The 18,562-nt window shown below is 29.3% G+C and overlaps 1 protein-coding gene and 1 pseudogene across 1 annotated transcript; one reads left to right on the top strand and one right to left on the bottom strand.

Moving 5' to 3' along the window:
• Window positions 1-1,624: 1,624 nt before the first annotated feature.
• LOC112749999 (coatomer subunit beta'-1-like) lies at window positions 1,625-5,626 on the top strand (annotated as a pseudogene).
• Window positions 5,627-6,507: 881 nt separating this feature from the next.
• On the bottom strand, window positions 6,508-9,895 carry LOC112746955 (axial regulator YABBY 4). Its single transcript, XM_025795056.3, has 6 exons — window positions 9,157-9,895; window positions 8,819-9,086; window positions 8,687-8,735; window positions 8,509-8,584; window positions 8,101-8,211; window positions 6,508-6,770 (listed from the first exon to the last, which is right to left on the bottom strand). The coding sequence occupies exons 1-6, from the start codon at window positions 9,235-9,237 to the stop codon at window positions 6,690-6,692; spliced, it is 666 nt and encodes a 221-aa protein (XP_025650841.1). The 5' UTR covers window positions 9,238-9,895; the 3' UTR covers window positions 6,508-6,689.
• Between the last annotated feature and the right edge of the window lie 8,667 nt (window positions 9,896-18,562).

Raw genomic sequence — 18,562 nt, 5'->3', positions numbered from 1 at the left:
GAATCTGACAGCATTTGCAATCCTTTCTCTATCTCTGAATCAGGCTTTTTTAAAACTTGCCAGAATCACCCAAAAATCACCTAAAAACATAGAAAAAACCAAAAAACTGAAAGTAGCATCCAAGAAGTAATTTTTGCACTAAAACCTACTAAAACTTCATAAAAAACTTAACAAAACATAACCAAAAACACTAATAAAATAGTACTAAAAGGCGTATAAAATATCCGCTTATCAGATACAAGTGAGTAATGAGATTCATTTGGAGAGTTTCAATACGTTTGAATATGAAAATGAGAGTGTTCTAGCAACTCTAACTACACAAGCTCTATGTGCCACTCCCTCTGTTACTGATACTTCACCTTCCAAAGGTAAAAATGAAAAGCAAGTAATAAAAATTCATCAAAACTTAAAGAAATTTCTGCAACAATGAAAGAAATTGCACAAACTATTATCACTACAAGACTTCATGTTTGGAAGATTTCTAAATTATTTGAAGCAATTCGTAACTTCGGTGTACAAGATGATAAACTTTTTGAAGATGTTGAGTAGCTTGTTGAGTATCCTACTTTTGTTGATGTCTTCTTTGGATGTCCAGAAGAGTTGTGCTTAGGATGGTTGCGTAATAAGTTGGGCTAGTTTTATGCCTAATAGTTTCACAAAGTTCATGTGATTTTTAAAGTAGATTTTGAGTGATATTTTGTATTTTTTATTTTGACAAACAAATACTTATGTTACATGAATTTACTTTTGTTAAATTTTGAATTAAAATATTTGTGAGTTGTTAGTAGATAACTTAGTTTTTTTGTGTCAATGACTTTACTAATTGTAGACTCTTGGTTTTAGTCTTCTACGCACTTTATAAGGATGAAAAATAATATTTTTTATTTTTTCAAAAGAGGTAAACAAAGTTTATCAGCTGCAGGTAAAGAAGCGGAATAGTTAAAAAAAATTGTTATATGATATAAAGTTGTGGCCACAGCAGACAGCAACTATTTCAGTCTTCTGTAATAGTGAATCAATCAAGTCTCGAACATATAATAATATTTATAACATAAAGTCTAGACATATGAGTTTGAGACATGAGTTTGTGAGACAACTAATAGATGATGGTGTAATTGCCATCACTTATGTAAGATCTCAAGAAATTTAGCAGACCCTTTGACTAAAGATTTGTCAACGGATAAATTCAAAAAGACTACTACTAAAATGGGATTAAAACTTATTGTTGTTAAATGATGGGAATCTAACCTTATTCTAGTAGACCACTAGTTTTAATGTTTAATGGATAATAACAAGTTATTTAACAATTAGAGCATTAAGGTATATGATTTAGTGCTATTTACAATAAGGTGAGTTAAAACTCTTAATGGAATGATAATATTATTTATCAAAAGATTCCACCTATATAATGAATATAGGAGTCGGTGGAAACTCAGGTGCAGTCGACTTCATGTGAAGTTGATAGCTGAGAGCCGTTAGATAAAAATTTAGTCAAATTAATCAAACTATTTAACGGTTCTCAGCTATCAACTTTACATAAAATCGACTGCACTTGAATTTCCACCATAGGAGTCACTATGCCAAATTAACTATATAGCTACACTTATTTTGTGACTTTTATTTTAAGCGTCTCTATTTAATAATATTGTGACACTTATGGGGTTAATCTTATAACCGTCATTATTCTACTTTAGCCTACATCTCTTATCCTCCTCCGTTTATACATCTACTGTAAACTTCTATTCCTTCCACAGCCATTTGAAGATGAGAAGAGAAGCGAAGCGAAGAGAAGAGAAGAGAAAGTAACGCCACAGCCTTCACTAGTTCGCATTCACTGGTCGCCCACCGTTCGCCAGTCGCTGTTACCGTCGCTCGCCGGTTGCCGGTCGCCGTTCACCGGTCGCCGTTCACCGGTCGCCGTTCACCGGTCGCCGTTCGCTGTCCCCGCGCCGTTCCTTCCCTTCCTCTCTTTTAGGAGTGCGAACCCTAATCCCCCTTCCAGCGACTTTTTCTTCTCTTCAAACTCAACACCGATAGTGAGTATTTGAATGTTCTACTTTTTTCTCCTGCAATTTTTCTATTTTTGCTTAGCGTTTGTTGTACTGAAGGTTGTTGCAATTGTTTGTTTGGTGCTCTATTTTGCTGCAATTTATCATAATGATTATATGCTCATATTGATATTTTCAGTTTTTACTTTGAAATCTCTTGTTTCTTTTTAATTTTACTAGCACTCAACATGTTCGATGAAATGCTTTAACTAGATTTCTTTGAATGCTTCTGTAAGTTATATATCATGATTGCAACAGTGAATTATTATTGTAAGGTTCTTGGAGCATGCTTTTCTTTTCTTGTTCTTCTTAACTAATGGATTTCTAGCATGGTTTAATTACATCTTCATTAGCTTTTGCCCTCAATTTTCAAGCAATTGAGAAAGTACAGCATTTCATGAGTTCTAGCATGGTTTAATTTCTTGTTCTTTACGAGTTGTTTCCTGTATATTTTTGTTTATTTCCAATATAGGGCATTAATGCCATAATCTTCCTTGCAGATTTGGAATCTTGGTTCTCCAGACCCTAATTCTACCTTGGATGCTCAAACCTTACAGGTGGTGACAAACCTTACCTAATAACTGGATCTGATGATCACACTGCAAAGGTTTGCTTTCTGTTTTCCATTTTCTTTACACTTTGCTAAGATTTGTTTGCCTTTTATGTATATATGGATTGGAATGATTACATGGATAAAACCTATGAAACAGGTATGGGAGACTAAAAGTTGTGTCTAGACTTTGGAGGGTCACACACACAATGTATCTGCTGTATGCTTTCATCCTGAGCTCCCTATAATTATTACTGGTTCTGAGAATGATACACTACGAATATGGCACTCCACAACGTATAGGTAATTGGAGATTCATAGAATACTAAGTTCTAAGCTTATCTTCAATTTGCTTGGTTCCTTATGGCCTTTCGGCCAATTGTCATCAATGGCTTGTGGAACTTGAATAATTTAACTAACCTTGACTTTTGATCTTAGGTAATGAGGGCTTATAACACTTTTTTCTCCCCTAGAAAGAATGATATTTTGTCTCACGTTTCTTCTTAACCTTTCCTCTTATGCTGTTTTTGTTAAAAGATTATACTCTATAGAGAATTCTTTTTCATGACAATGATGCCTGGATTTGAGATTCACCAGAGTGGAATGGATTTCATCTGATTCTTCTAATTTAAGCATTATAAAACAACATTGTTTCCATCCGAAATATAAATTTAATAAATCTAAAAATTATCTACCTATGAAAATTTACCTCAATAAAATCCTTGTTTGACAAGGAGCTAAGTGCTTGTAATGCTTTGACATGGGCACTATATTTTTAAAGATTGCCTGATTTGGGTTCCCAAAATAAAATTTGTATTAATTTTGCTATCTTTGAAGTGAAATAATTATTCTCCAGGGAAATTTGATTGTAGTGAGAATTATGTTTTCTTTCAAGAAAAGAAGAGTATCCGGCCAACATTTTCAGCTGAACGAATATTTGGTGGCACTGTACTGGCAATGTGCTCAAATGATTTCATTTGCTTTTACAATTGGGCTGAATGCAGGTTGATTCGTCGGATTGATGTTAATGTGAAAGTAAGTGCTTTCATGAGGTGATGTGTAGTTTTCTGTTTTTTGCTATGTAAGTCGTCGTTAATCTTTTAAAATATTTATTGTGCCAGAACCTCTATTGGGCTGATAGTGGTGATTGCAAGTGACACATCATTCTACATCTTGAAGTACAACGTGAGGATTCTAATTAACTTGATCCTTTTATCTACAGTTGATTTTATCCGAACACACAAAAAAGGGGGGGAAATTTTATTGGGTTGCAATTTGCTTAGTGAGGCACAATAAAAATTTTAACTTCCACTTTTGCAGCGTGATGTTGTTGCATCATATCTTGACAGTAAAACGGCCGTTGATGAGCAAGGTGTTGAAGATGCCTTTGAGCTCCTCCATGAAATGAATGAGCGTGTGAGAACAGGGATCTGGGTTGGGGATTGTTTTATCTATAACTATTCTTCTTGGAGGCTTAACTATTGTGTTAGTGGAGAGGTATTGCCAATTTCTCCTATTTGGTTCAATTTGAAAGAACTTCTAATTCTCATGTTTATTGAACTCCTTGTTATCACCTCTACGTCTTGATAAGTTTATTCGTTGCGGAGAAAAGGATTTATTTTACTACTTGCCTCAGTTAAGGCTTCTTGATAAATACCATTATGAACTTAGGTGACTACAATGTCTCATTTGGACCGTCCTATGTACTTGTTGGGATATCTTGCCAGCCAAAGTAAGGTTTACTTGATAGACAAAGAGTTCAAGTAAGTGCAGTCTTTGTATCATTTGATATCACATATTACGCTAATAGTGTAGTGCAGTGCTTGATTATATTTCTGTTCTTGATGGTTTCAATTTAATGGGATACACGCTACTTTTGAGCTTGATTGAGTACAGGACTCTTGTGATGCGTGGTGACTTGGATAGGGCCAATGAAGTTCTACCATCCATTCCTAAAGAGCATCACAACAGGTACTAGCTCATTAATAGCACATCACTTCTTGCCCACTTTGTTATGGTATTCTTAACACTGAATTATTGTTATTGTTATTGCTTGATGTTCTTTCATGATACAAGTGTATAGTCTCATATTTTGCAGTTTTACCCCTCTTCTTAATGTAGAGGGCGTATTGTTCTACTTTCTAAATTAGGAATTCAGTTCTAAAGCTTGGTTCTAAGATGTCATATATGTGTCCTAGTTAAAATTATATACATGTTTTTATGGTAGTGTGGCTTGATTCCTGGAATCACGAGGCATGATAAAGGATGCTCTTGAAGTAGCTACTGACCCTGACTATAGGTTCGATCTAGCCATGTAGCTTGGGAGATTAGAGGTTGCAAAGGTAAGTTAAAAAAATTTCATGTGCCTGAAAGGAGATAGCCTTTGACTTATAAAAGTTTTATAATGTAACTTACTGATTACTTTCTTGTTTCACTTTAAATTATGAGAACTACTCATCCTTTTTTCTGCTCTTCGATCAGAGCATTGGCACGGAAGTGCAGAGTGAGTCTAAATGGAAGCAGTTGGGAGAATTAGCCATGTCTACTGAAAAGGTTTTTTTCTTTATAGATGCTGATCATAGTAGGATTTTAAATATTTATTGTTATCGTCACTGTCAGTAATGATCTAGGGGGTTTGATGTTGATCATTCTTCTTAACTAATGGATTTCTAGCATGGTTTAATTTCATCTTTATTAGCATGTTTATTTACTGCATTTCATGAATTCTCATAAAATTGTTATTAGCAATTTTCTCCAAATGCATTCTAATCATTGCATTATCTCATTTGCAGAGGACAAGAGTTGCTTGTGAAGCAATTTTTGAAGTTGGCTACTATTGAGGTTGAAGGTGAAACGAAGTTGCAGAGAGAAGTTGCAGAGAAAAGTTGAGGATTAAGTTATAAGTACAATTGTTAGCTTTATATGTTTGGATTAAGTTGGGATTTTTTTAATTTACATTTTATGGATTATGATTATGTAAAAGTTGTAGAATTCAACTTTTGAAATATATTGTTTCTATTTTGTAAAACTTGTGCGATTGAGTTTAAATTTGTTGAAATATAAGGCCATTTATTATTTTGTTGGTACACATATAAATTATTATTTATGTCTTTGTCCCTTTTAGCTACCCCATGGCAACATCACCTTAAGGAACCATCACTATTTATTGTGTTTATTTTTTATATTAACTAATAATAATAACAAACTATTTAAATTTTAATAAATACATATTTATACATTTTGATTTAGCTTTTTAAATAATAAAAAATAATTTCATTCTGTTAAAAATAAATTATTATTAGTATCTGTTATCACTAGCCATTAGTAATTTTTAATGGATAAGTAAGTAAAGTTAAATACCATACTTACATATAAAGAAACAATTATGATACATATTTATTTTTTATTTAAGATAAAAATTTAGTTATTTTCATAGCATAGTAGCATTATAATAAGAGTTTTACTAGTTTGTTTGTTTTTTTTTTGTATTTTATACCAAAGATAGAAGACTCGAATCCGTAACCTCTTAATTGAGTATGGAGAGACTATGCCATTTGAGCTATTACTCATTGGCATAGTTTTACTAGTTTATGTACTAAAAACATAGATTAAGCATATTATAAAAGAAAATATTTTATAATTATTATAAAAATTAATTTTTTATATTTTTAATGCATTAAATACATAAAAAAATATTATAATTTTTTTATTGCTATATTTTTAAAATAGACTCTTAGAACACAAGTTAATTAAATCTTTGTAATAGTCACCAAAAAAATTAAAGCTTTATAATAAAAGGCTCATAAACTGGCCCAACAAGGCAACAACTTAAACTATGAATTATTAATAACTTTCTCAACTAATTAAGTCTCTAATAATATATATGTTAGTAGTAGCAACAACTGGCACTTCTTATTAACTCGTTTTCATTCCCAAGAGAGCATCGATATCTATATTTTTTTAAGAAGAAAAAACAGTATAAGAGCTAGGCAGCTTAAACATTAATAAAATAAGATACAGATTAAAGGGAACTTTGAATTCTCATTTACTATATGTTATTGCACTACTGTGCTTATTTAATTGATCTTTCTTCATTCAAGTTGTGTCCTTGCCATGATGGAATTTCTTTGCATCTTTCTTCCATGGAAACCTTCACCTTCTTCGTTGATGCTCTGAAAGTGTCATACACGAATTTTGATCTTGTCATTATAAAGACAAAAAGTACTGTAAGAAAGGTAGACATTTATCTAGTCATACACGAATTTTTTAGTATCTTAATAATACTTTTTATGCTTTAGTAAAAGTCTATATTTTTCAGCCATTTTTACTCTTCCGTACAAAAAAATCTCTTTATTGTTAAATCATATTGTCTTATTTTATAGTTAGGGTAAAGTATTAAATTGGTCCTCTATGTTTAAGCGTAATCCTATTTTGGTCCTTAAGGTTTAAAGTGTCATATTTTAATTTAAAAAAGTTTCATTTAGCTTCAACAGTAAGGTTAAAGTTAAATAATTAACGGAAAGTCCTCTATGACAACGGTACAAGAACAAGGTCAATAATCTAGAGAACAAATACAAACTCCAAAGACACAAAATCAATCCTAGATGCATTAATACATTTATTTACTATTTTTTTTACAATTTAAATGAAATATTTTTTATAGAACTAAGAAAAATGATAAATAAATGTATTGATGTATCTATAATTGATTTTGTGCCTCTGAAACTTGTACTTGTTTTTTTATATTATTAACCCGTATTCTTGTACTGCTATCATGTAAGACATTTCATTAATTATTTAACTTTGACTTTACAGTAGGACTACATTAAAATTAAATGAAACTTTTTTATATTCAAATAGAACACTTTAAACCTTAAAGATTAAAATAAGATTTTGTCCAAACATAGAGTACCAATTTAGTACTTAACCCTTATAGTTATTAAGCTTTTTTTTAGCACATATATAGTACTAATTTAATATTTAAGAGTGCTAGTTGTCATTTATAGAATTATAGTTCATTAAATTACTTAAAGGTATATATATACTTGTAAGAAAAAATAGGTTAAATGATATTTTATTGTAAATTAATTTAAACTTGGAATAATATAAGCTTATTCAAACATTAGCTATAACTTAAAAAATGAGCCATCCTTTAACAATATGGCAGGTTATACAAATATGAAACAAGTGTAATTGATTGATTATAATGCATAAAATCATGTACATAAGTAGTTTCTAATAAATGGCTAAATGTCACATTGATGGGCATATCCAGCATGAGGATAAGTGTTTGTTATTGAATGAATGGGAATTGAATAAGCTAACTCTATTATTCCCTCTTGGATATGAAGAAAAGTGACAAACAAGAGGAGCTGCTTCTAATAACAAAGTTCTAATTAGCCAAAGTAACTTGTTTCAGCTGTTAAGTCTACAAAATGAAGAAAGCATTATATATTGTCTTCGTCATTTTTATTTTAATAATTGTTATTATGGGTTTATTACCTCATGAGAATGAGAATGACGGTCCACTTGGGAGTCCAGATCCGCAAATTGCTCTTTCTGATTGCAAATTTCTTCATCTCCGTTTAACTGAGTTGGTGGAAAATTGGCCCACTGAAAATGACTAATATATTTCAGCATTATAAACACAACAAATTTTGGGTGCCTTTCGTTTGTATTTTTATTTTTTTATAAAAATAAAAAAATAAAAAATAAAAATACAAATACAAACCAAATATATCTTTAATTTTTTTTAAATCTAAATAATACTTCTGTCAAAAATAATGATAACAATACTTCTGGTTCCCTATTAATTCTACAAAGCCTTCTAAATGAGTTAAATAATAATAATAATAATAATAATAATAATAATAATAATAATAATAATAATAATAATAATAAAAGCTTTACATTTTTGGCAGCAGTACTGAAAGCCTCCTTGTGTGCCATTTCAGGGTTTTCTGCCTTTAGCCTTTTAATCTCTTCTCTGCATTAAATCATTACAGATTCTGCTATTAATTATAATTCATAGTTTTTGAAGTTCAACTATATACATAAATATATAAAATACAACAACAACTTTGATTACTTGATGAATCGGTTATAAGCTGATGGAGTTCGCTGTCTTTTCTCCGGTGCTACACAAATTAAATTAAAGATAATATAGAAACATGATGAAATTATTATAATTAAAAAAAGTTGTTGTACGTGTTACACATACGTTTGTTGACAACATTGTTGATTGTGGTTACATCCTCTTCTGCACAATCATTAGAAGAGTAGTTCATCATCATTATGGATGAAGAACTGTTAGTTGCGATGTTGTTTGCATCCTCTTCTTTTGAATGATGATGATGATGAGTAGAAAGAGAAGCTAAGAGGTGTAAAGGGACAAAAGAAGCTTTCATCATATTCACAGAGAGAAGGCTTGTGCAGTGTCCGCATCTCACTGTCACCACCATTGACATGCTGCTGCATGGCACACTCACCTGCATCATCGTCATCTATTCAATTCAACTCAATACATGTTTGATTCATAGTTAATGATTAATTAATTACCATCAAGATGGTAGTGCAGAATCCACATTGGACATAACATATCTGTTCTGGAAGATCAAACAGTTGATTCAAAGTTGACATCAATGAATCTGTGAGAGAATCTTGATAGATATATAGAGAGAGAGTGAAAGAGAGAGCGTGAATAAAAGGAAGAAGAAGAGAAATAAAGCATTTATAGTTGAAGCTAATAAGAGTGGTGGACACTCAAAATCAATCATCATCACCACTTAACATTAATGATTATTATTTCTATGCTCATTTTCATTGCCGGAAACCACTCCAACATTATATCCATGCTAATAACAATGCCAGATTTTTCTGTTGAAGACTACTTTCTCATCCAAATAATAGGGATCATGTCTTCTTCATCATAATTACTGCTTAGCTTTTCTCTTTCTTTCTTTGTTGTTGTCACTGGTATATAAACTCCTCTGTAGAATGCACAGTGGCCCAAAGTTCTATGCCACTTTTACAGAATGGTTTAAGTGCTTTTTTGTTTCATTTGTTGTTTTCTCTTTTATTTAATACACTCTCTCTAACATGAAAGTGAAAGTGCATAAAATTTTTCCACAATTGAATGGAAGGGGAACTTTCCATGCAGAAAAAAAAATGGTAAAGTGGCATCTTAGGATTTGTCTTTCATCAAAACACAGCAAAACTAATTGACCAACGAAAAAAAGGATCTTCTCCTCTTTACTTTCTTTCTGTGCTCTCTACTCTTGGCACATATATATGTATCTATCACACTTTCTCATTGAGCTAGGATTTAACCACTTATCAATTTTTCATTTATTAATGAACACATGTATATACAACTTTTGATACGAAACTATATCAAATATTTCCTATCTTAAAAAGCATAATTTACGATCTTAACAAATTACAATACATAATTTTCTATCCTAGTAAAGATATATATAAAAGTACTCTTGGAGTACTTTATTTATACATAAATTATAGAAATATTATTAATATAATATTTGTATGTATATCTAAACTATCCATTAATATCATTCAATTCTTTTCTGCTGTTTCATTAACTTGTTTCCATGTGACATAGCAGATGAAGTTGGATTTTAGAGTTTTCCCATGATCATGGATCAATAATCACTCAATACCATGAAAAAACTAGTGCAAATATTATACTACTACTAACTATCATGAAACAATTATTGCCACTTTCAAGTAAAAATCTTTTCTTTTTTTCGATATTTTATATTTGAATATTCAAATTCGTCTCTAAACTATTTACTAAATTGGTCTCCAAAAGATTAGGGGCTTTATACTTCACAGTAAAATAAAACAGAGTTTACCAGAAACAAAAAAATTGTTAATTATCAGAAAATGGAGTAAGAAGTGCTTGAACAAATATAAACACTTAAAGTAGATAAGATTGTTGTTTCATAAGATATTAAACTCTACCAAAAAAATTGGGGATGCTGCTTTATTACAGACAACTAAGGATGACAGTAATGGTATTCATATAGGACTAGCTAGTAGTAACTATTAGTATCTCTATTTAGGGTGACTGGGACTAGTTCTTTCCACAAAGATCCAATTTTGTGAAAAAAAAATTTAGATGTCATGTTCAATGGCCATGCCCTACAAACAAAATGAATGAAGTTGTATGTGGGGTTGGTAGGAATCAAGAGCCGCATATACACTTATCTCATTGCTGCATTATTATTTCCCAAGTCAATTTTTGTAATATATTAGAGATAAACACGTCACGCATTTATATTCTTACTATGTAAAGCACGATTGATTGTTTATATATTTTGGCCTTTTCTCCTATGCTATGAAGATTATTGTCGTAACACTTTTCCCTTCACTGTTCATTTATCATATTAATTTATATCCATACCTACTTCAATATTACTCATTTATTATAAGAATGAGTTTATTGGAAAAGCTCCTTCACCATGCAAAATTTAAAAGTGATTTAATTAATACATCTTATGAAAAAGTGTGGAATTCTGATTTCTAAAAATGTTGCTGATGTACAAGGCTTTTTCCCACTATTTTTAGTGACTTATGACTAAACTAAAGTTTCTTAGGTTAAAGAAATGATATCAGACAGATATGTAGTGAGACAAATTCACTTAGACATGGAGATAGTTGAATGATAGGGACATGTCTTTTGCATTTTATTTTTTGAGATATAGAAAATAATAAAAAAAATAAATAAATTTTATTCAACTCTCTCTAAATTAAAGAATAAATTATTTCTTTTGACATATCTTACTATTATTAAATAAAATAAAATAAATTGACTTGTCATGGTAACATGGTTAATTTTAACTTTTAATCTAACCTAAATTTTGTTAATCTAATCAATTAATCACGATGTAACTTTTTTTTTTGTAAATTATAAAAATTATTAAAAAATTTAATTTTATAATTTTATATTTTTTCTCAAATTATACATTTATTAATCGATTTCAATCACAAAATAAAAAATCTCAAAAGACAAAAAGAATAAATAAAAGAAAATTCAAGAGACACCAAAAATTTAAAATTTTCTCTCTTGCTTTCTTAAATTTTTTTTCAAAAATCTTTTTCATTGTCCTTATTAACTAATTATATTTATTTATTATCCATTATTTTTTTAGACTGATTCAAAAGTTATTTCACACAAAATACACATGTATTAATTCATGATAACTATGTTGTGTTTGCGTTTTGTTATTTGTTTTTTCTGGTTGCTTATACATATTTTTCGGTGCATTTTAGTTTGCCAGCATCCCAAACATGCCTTCATGGCTATGTTGAGCAACAACGTAACTGCTCTAGTTTAAAAAGAATTTTAAATTAAATTCTTTCTACTTTCATTGTTTGAAAGGCCAAGTATTTGAGAAGTTTTATTGCTTTGAAATGTTTTTATCGGATCTAATTTTATTCTAATTTTTGTGCATTATTTATTATTCTAATTTTTTATAATATATATTATTATTTTTATTAAAAATGATAAATTAAATAAAAATTTAATTATAAATAATAATAAAAATAAGATTATTAAAAATATTTAAAAAGAATACTAAAATATGTTATTTTATATATTATTTTTAATTTAATAAATAAATATTAATTTTTATTATAAAAAATACTTATAAAATTGTTCATTTTTATATGTTATTTTTAATTTTATAAATAAATATTAATTTTTATTATAATAATAAAAAATTATAATATACTAAAATAGAATACTATACAAAAATATTATATAAAAAAATACTAAAAAAATATAAAAAAGATTAAATATATTTAAAAAATAATATTATAATTTAATATTATATTTTTTTAGTAATTAATTAATTATTTATCTAAAAGTAATTTTACCTAATATTATCCAAATAATATTTATTTTATCAAAATTAATTTTAGTAAAAATTGCCAAACATAAATCATGTTAGCACAAACTCATTTCTATTCAAAATTAATTCTACAAAATCACTTTCATTTAAATTCTAGTTTAGCCAACATCAATCCAAACACACACCTATTTGAAGAGATCACAGTTGCTCAAGTATTATAAAGTTTGTCTTCAAGCCGTGATCAATATTTCATCACTCTGTTTCACTTCAAACCTTACAAGTTTTTAGTGGTTTGCTTGTTTTTCGTTTATTTATTTTAGAATTTGAACAAGCCTCTAGATGTAAATTGGTTTTAGCTTCCCTGTATCTGGATTCGACGGCTATCTATGAATTACAATGAGATGTTTGACATCAGCTTGAGTGCCTGAATTTGATAAATTAATGTTACTATACAAACATATGTAGAATCATATTGATGAACTATACAAAGAAGCAAAGGGAACAAAGGTGTGAACTATATAATAAGAGGGTACCCTATAGTTCTACATTATGCTCTGATAGTAATTTTTACCAGTTGTGTTAGAAACCATTTGGTTTCTTGTAAAAATATGTTTATGAATGAACACTATGTAAGTGATAAACAAAATTTAGTTGTCGTTCCTTGTATTAAATTTTTAGTTTAAAAATTATTAGATTTAAATATTTAAAAATATATATTGAATTTTTAAATATTTTTTTTAAAAAAATTAAAATTTAAGTTTTTCGTCAGTTAAATTTGCTAGTAACTATTAATTTAATTATTAATAATAAATAATATATTATCATCAGATTTATTGGAAAAAAATCTAATGGTAACAATGCAAGTTCCAAAATTTCGTAATTAAAGGTTTATATCTACAGGTAATTAGCGGCGAACGAAAAAATTCGACGATAATAGTTACTAGCGAGGTTTATACCGTCGGATTTATTCTACCGCTAAATCCAATGGTATTCAACATTTTTCTTGTACTGTTAGGAATTGAGTTCAAATTGTAATAACGTGTGAATTAGCTACAACTAAAAGAACCATAAGAATAGTATTATTTGAATATTTTAATATTTGTATTTCAAAAATTTACAAAATTTAAATATTGAAGTGAAAACTCAACCAAAATATAAGGTGATCCAATAAATTAAATATTCTCGAAAATAATAGTATTTGAATGATTAAGAAAACATTTTCCAAACAATATAATATAATCCATGCTGGAAGTAACTGGCTAGCAACTTCTATGACAGCATGAGACTTTGTTTCTTTGCCTATGACATGTAATTGGAGAGTGAAGATTTTTGTTCTTACTCTGAAAGGTTAAAAGAATGGTCTTGTTTTGAACACAAAGAAAGGGAAGAGTGTTTTGACTCACGGAAACTTTTGCCTTTCCACATTATTTTGGGAAATCAATATATAAAGCTGAAAGTTATGCACAGCACACCAGTTTCTATAGGCATAAATTACTATAAATGAAGAGAGTGAAATTGAGCTTATGAGTACATCAGAACCCAAATAAGGATATCTCATAATTATTGGAAAAAGACTAGTACTTTTGAAGGGTTAGTCAAATATCATATCATTAAGTATCTAGTGTGACACATTGAGGTATCACTGTTTTCTGTTCGAATCCATAACCAAAAATCAAATTGAACCGATCAGCTATTTATTTTGGACAGTCTTTTCGGTTTCGGTTTGGCGTAGGGTTTTTGAAGTGGAGATTCAAAGGTTGGTTTTCATCTTATCTAAATACATTATACATATATTTCAGATCTTTATATATGCAGAAAAATTCAGATATCCACACATCATCTTAATAAACAATATACAAAACAAACGTACTCAGAATATGAATAGTATCGATTGTCTAACAAGTTCACTTGACAAGTGAATAGGTAGCAACCTATGACATACACGATGCTCTCACTAACGGATTCACAAATTTTAAATTGTGTAGATAATATATAACATAAAGAATAACAAAAGATTTATACAACTATATAAAAGTATATAAAATTAAATAACATAAAAGTATTAAATATTAAATATTTAATAATCTTTTATTATCCACATCAGTATATGTTAAATAACAATAATAATAATAATAATAATAATAATAATAATAATAATAATAGACTTTATTGATTATCTTCTATCCAATAGATTGATTATGTTTGAAAACTAATCATCAAAATATATGTGTAATTTATTAGAAAAGATTAAAGTTGAATAAAAAAATTTAAAAATATAAACTTTAACTAAATAAATTTAATAATTGAATAATATCACAATATTTTTTTTACCTAACACCTGTTTTAAGAACACATTTTAAGAATATCATAAAAAATATTTTATTAAAAATAATTAAAAAGATAAGCTTTTTTATATTTCTAAAACATGAATACATCAAAAATTAAAAAAAATATTATTATACTCTTAAAATATATTTTTAGGATAAAAATAGTTAAATCCATTTAATAAAATAATTTTTTAGTCACAAAATTTAATAAAATAGTTTTTATTTTAATATGAGAACAAATACAATTTTAAATAGAAATACATATATATAAATGTATACTTTTCCCATAAATTTATATGTGCATCCATAAATCCCTGCACGGCTGCACACAGGGAGGGTGAATAATTTTCGGGTTGTAATATCGGTTTAAATAAATTTTCTACTACACTCGTCCTTCGATTTTTGGGAGAAGATACAATCGAAAGTTAGACAATCCATTGACAATTTTGTGAGGTTATCTCCTTTCACCGATTCAGTTTAATTACGATTTAACTAAAATAATCAAATTATAATAAAATAATATATAACATTAAAAATAAATATACAAAAATAGAAATATTTTTAGTATAAATCTTAAAAATATATAAAATAAAAATGCAATACCAATCAAAATCTTATAATTTCATTGAAATAACACAATAATCAAATTCAAAAGGAGTTAGTTATATATATATATATAATTTTATTATATGTATATTATAAAATAATAAAGAACAAATACACACAAAACTATTTATCACTTTAAATGTATTTTAATTCCTATTTTTTTATTTAAAAAAGTATATTTTATATCCTTTAATTTTTATATATTTAATTTAAATTAAATATATTATATTAGTAGATTTTTTTATTTAAATTAAATAAACTTATTATTTACTAAAATACATAAAGTAAAAAGTATTTTGATGAGCGGATATTTTATACGTTTTTTGGCATTATTTTTATATTGTTTTAGTTATATTTTGTTTAAGTTTCATTGCATTTTTATAGGTTTTAGTGCAAAATTCACATTTTTTGATTCTACTTTGAGTTGTGTTTTCTAATGATTTCAGGTAATTTCTGACTGAAATTAAGGAGTTTTGGCAAAGGCTGATTCAGAGGCAAGGAAAGCATAGCAGATGCTGTTAGATTCTGACCTCTGTGCATTCAAACAAGCATTTCTAGAGCTACAGAGGTCCAAATGACGCATTCTCAATGGCGTTGGAAAGCTGATTTTCAGAGCTTTCCAGCAATATATAATTATATACTTTTCTTCGAAGGAGCCTGCCCATACTGGGCATTGAACGCCCAAGACCTACCCCCTTTCTGGCGTTCAACGCCCCAAGGAGACAAGCCAGCGTTGAACACCCAAGAACCACCCCTTTTGGGGCGTTCAACGCCCACCAAGAAGCAAGGCAGCGTGAATCAACTCCCTAATTGGCGTTCAACGCCTATTCCTCAAGTTGGATGCCAAGTTCATCCCAAATACTCAACTAAAGTGGGCCCAAAGGTGGATTTTCGCACCTCTACTAGTCCAGTCTATAATACTTTTTGTACTTCTTAGCTATTAGGTTATTATATATAGAACAAAGATCACCACTGTTAGGGACCTTTGCCGATTCGTACATTTTACAATTACTTTCTGTAAGCTATGAACGACTAAACCTCCTAAGTTAGGGTTAGGAGCTCTGTTGATTCTCATGGATTAATAATATTACTGTTTCTATTTCAATACACTTTTGATTCCATTCTCTTGTGTACTGTCGTTCTTCATCTCATGAACTGAGGATGACTTGTGACAATCATCCTTATTCTACATGGGTTCCATGTGAGTCCTGACCTGGATAGCATTGAACCACAGCTAGAGAGTGCATTGCGGATTCCATGAGCGTGCCTGGGCGAATTTGGATAAGTGACATAAAATCCTGTTGACTGTGGATTACTGAGGTCTCTGTGGTGTTAAGGCTAGATTCTGAGAAGCAACGTTCCCTGATTCGGAAGATCCGACCTTGTCTGTGGCGTTTTGAGTAGGATCGCGAATGGGAGTGGATTGCTTAGTGCTTCACCTTCGGCTGTAGTGGGAAACCATGAGTTAACTTGATGAAGATGCTACATGAGTTGCTCGGATATGGTGGACTGCTATGGTTTAGAAGAGACTAACTTGATGAGGATGCTACATGAGTTAGTCAATTGCGGCTGCCATTGAATGAATCATTCGTTATTAAAGTAGACAGTAAGAAAAGTTAATCCAGAAAGAATATGCATCTCCGAAGCCTTAACCGAATCTCTATCATTGCTTACACTAATTTGGTATTTCGTTTCCTTTATTTTTCGTTTATGCTTTCAAACAACAACCATCTTTTCTAATCGCCTGATCAAGATCTACAAGATAGCCATTGCTTGCTCAATCCGACAATTTCTGTGGGATTCGACCCTCACTCACCTGAGGTATTACTTAGACGACCCGGTGCACTTGCCGGTTCAGTTGCGCGGACTTCAATTTTGCACACCAAGTTTTTGGTGCCGTTGCCGGAGATTGTTCGAGTTTGACAAACTATCGGGCTATCTTGTTGCTTAGATTAGGTATTTTTTACGGTTTAGTTACTCTTTTGCTTGTGTCTTTTGTTTTCTTTTCCAAAAAATTTTCAAAACCTTTGCTTTTCTTTAGTAATCTTTATCTTTTGTTTGAGTCTCATGTCAGCTTTTAAGTTTGATGTCCCCCTTATTTTCTTTAATTTTTCAAAATTTATTCTTGAGTGTTCTTCATTGTGTTCGAATTGTTCTTGGTAATTTTTCTTGTTTGATTTCAAAAGTTCTAAGTTTGGTGTCTTTTAGTTGTTTTTATTTTAATTTTCGAAAATTAGTGTCATTTGATCTTAAAATTTTTAAGTTTGGTGTCTCTTAGTTGTTTTTCTCTTTTCTTAAAATTCTAGAAGATAAAAAAATATTTTTTTTATCTTTATTCAAATCTTTGAAAATCTTGCTATCTTTTCTTCTCTTAATTTAAAAATTTTAAGTTTAGTGTTTTCTTGTTAGTAAAGTTAAATTTTAATTTCAAATCCTTATCTTATCTTTTTTATCTTTCTTTAAATTTCAAATATATTATCTTATCTTATCTTAATTTCAAATTTCAAAATCAAATCTTTCCAAAATTTAAATTTTTTTCAAATCTTTGTCATATCTTTTTAGTCAAATCTTTCCTATCTTATCTTAATTCAATTTCAATTTTCAAAAAAATAAAAAAAAATTTCAAATTTCAAAACTTAACTTCAAATCTTTTTATCATTCCTTGATTGACTCTTTCTTTCAAATTTTAAATTCCAAAATCTTCTTTTAAAAGTTTCTCCTTTTAATTTCAAAATCAATTCTTTTATTTTGTTTTCAAATTTTGTTAGTTAATTAGTTACTTGTTTTATCTTTTACTCTCCTTTCTCTTTCTTCTTTTTCAAAAATTTTATCTCTCTTTCCTTCTCTATTTTCGAAAGTATCTCCTCTTCTCTATTAATTTTCGAAAACTATCCTTATTAAAGGACATATTCTTTTCTTTTCTCTAACAAAGGACCTCTATACTCTGAACCTGAGAGAACTCTAAGGAGGTATTTACAACAAGTTAGACAACAACACTCCAGAGGAAACCTCACAGAACTTTTCGAACAAGAAGTTGAAAATACAGGCATGGCAGCCAATCCGAATGATGGAGGAGACACAAGGAAGGTTCTTAGTGACTTTGCTACACCCACTTCTGATTTCTATGGGCACAGCATCTCTATACATGTCATTAGTGCA

This window comes from Arachis hypogaea, chromosome 15 (genome assembly GCF_003086295.3).
Source record: "Arachis hypogaea cultivar Tifrunner chromosome 15, arahy.Tifrunner.gnm2.J5K5, whole genome shotgun sequence".
Taxonomy (NCBI): domain Eukaryota; kingdom Viridiplantae; phylum Streptophyta; class Magnoliopsida; order Fabales; family Fabaceae; genus Arachis; species Arachis hypogaea.
This window is presented reverse-complemented; position numbering and strand designations above follow the sequence as displayed.

Coding starts and splice junctions, on each gene's coding strand:
- LOC112746955 (XM_025795056.3), bottom strand. CDS start 9,237: ATGTCAACTTTGAATCAACTGTTTGATCTTCCAGAACAGATATGTTAT. Junction 8,736..8,818: donor CAACAATGTTGTCAACAAAC/GTATGTGTAACA, acceptor TAATTTGTGTAG/CACCGGAGAAAAGACAGCGA. Junction 6,771..8,100: donor GTCATTCTCATTCTCATGAG/GTAATAAACCCA, acceptor TGACACTTTCAG/AGCATCAACGAAGAAGGTGA.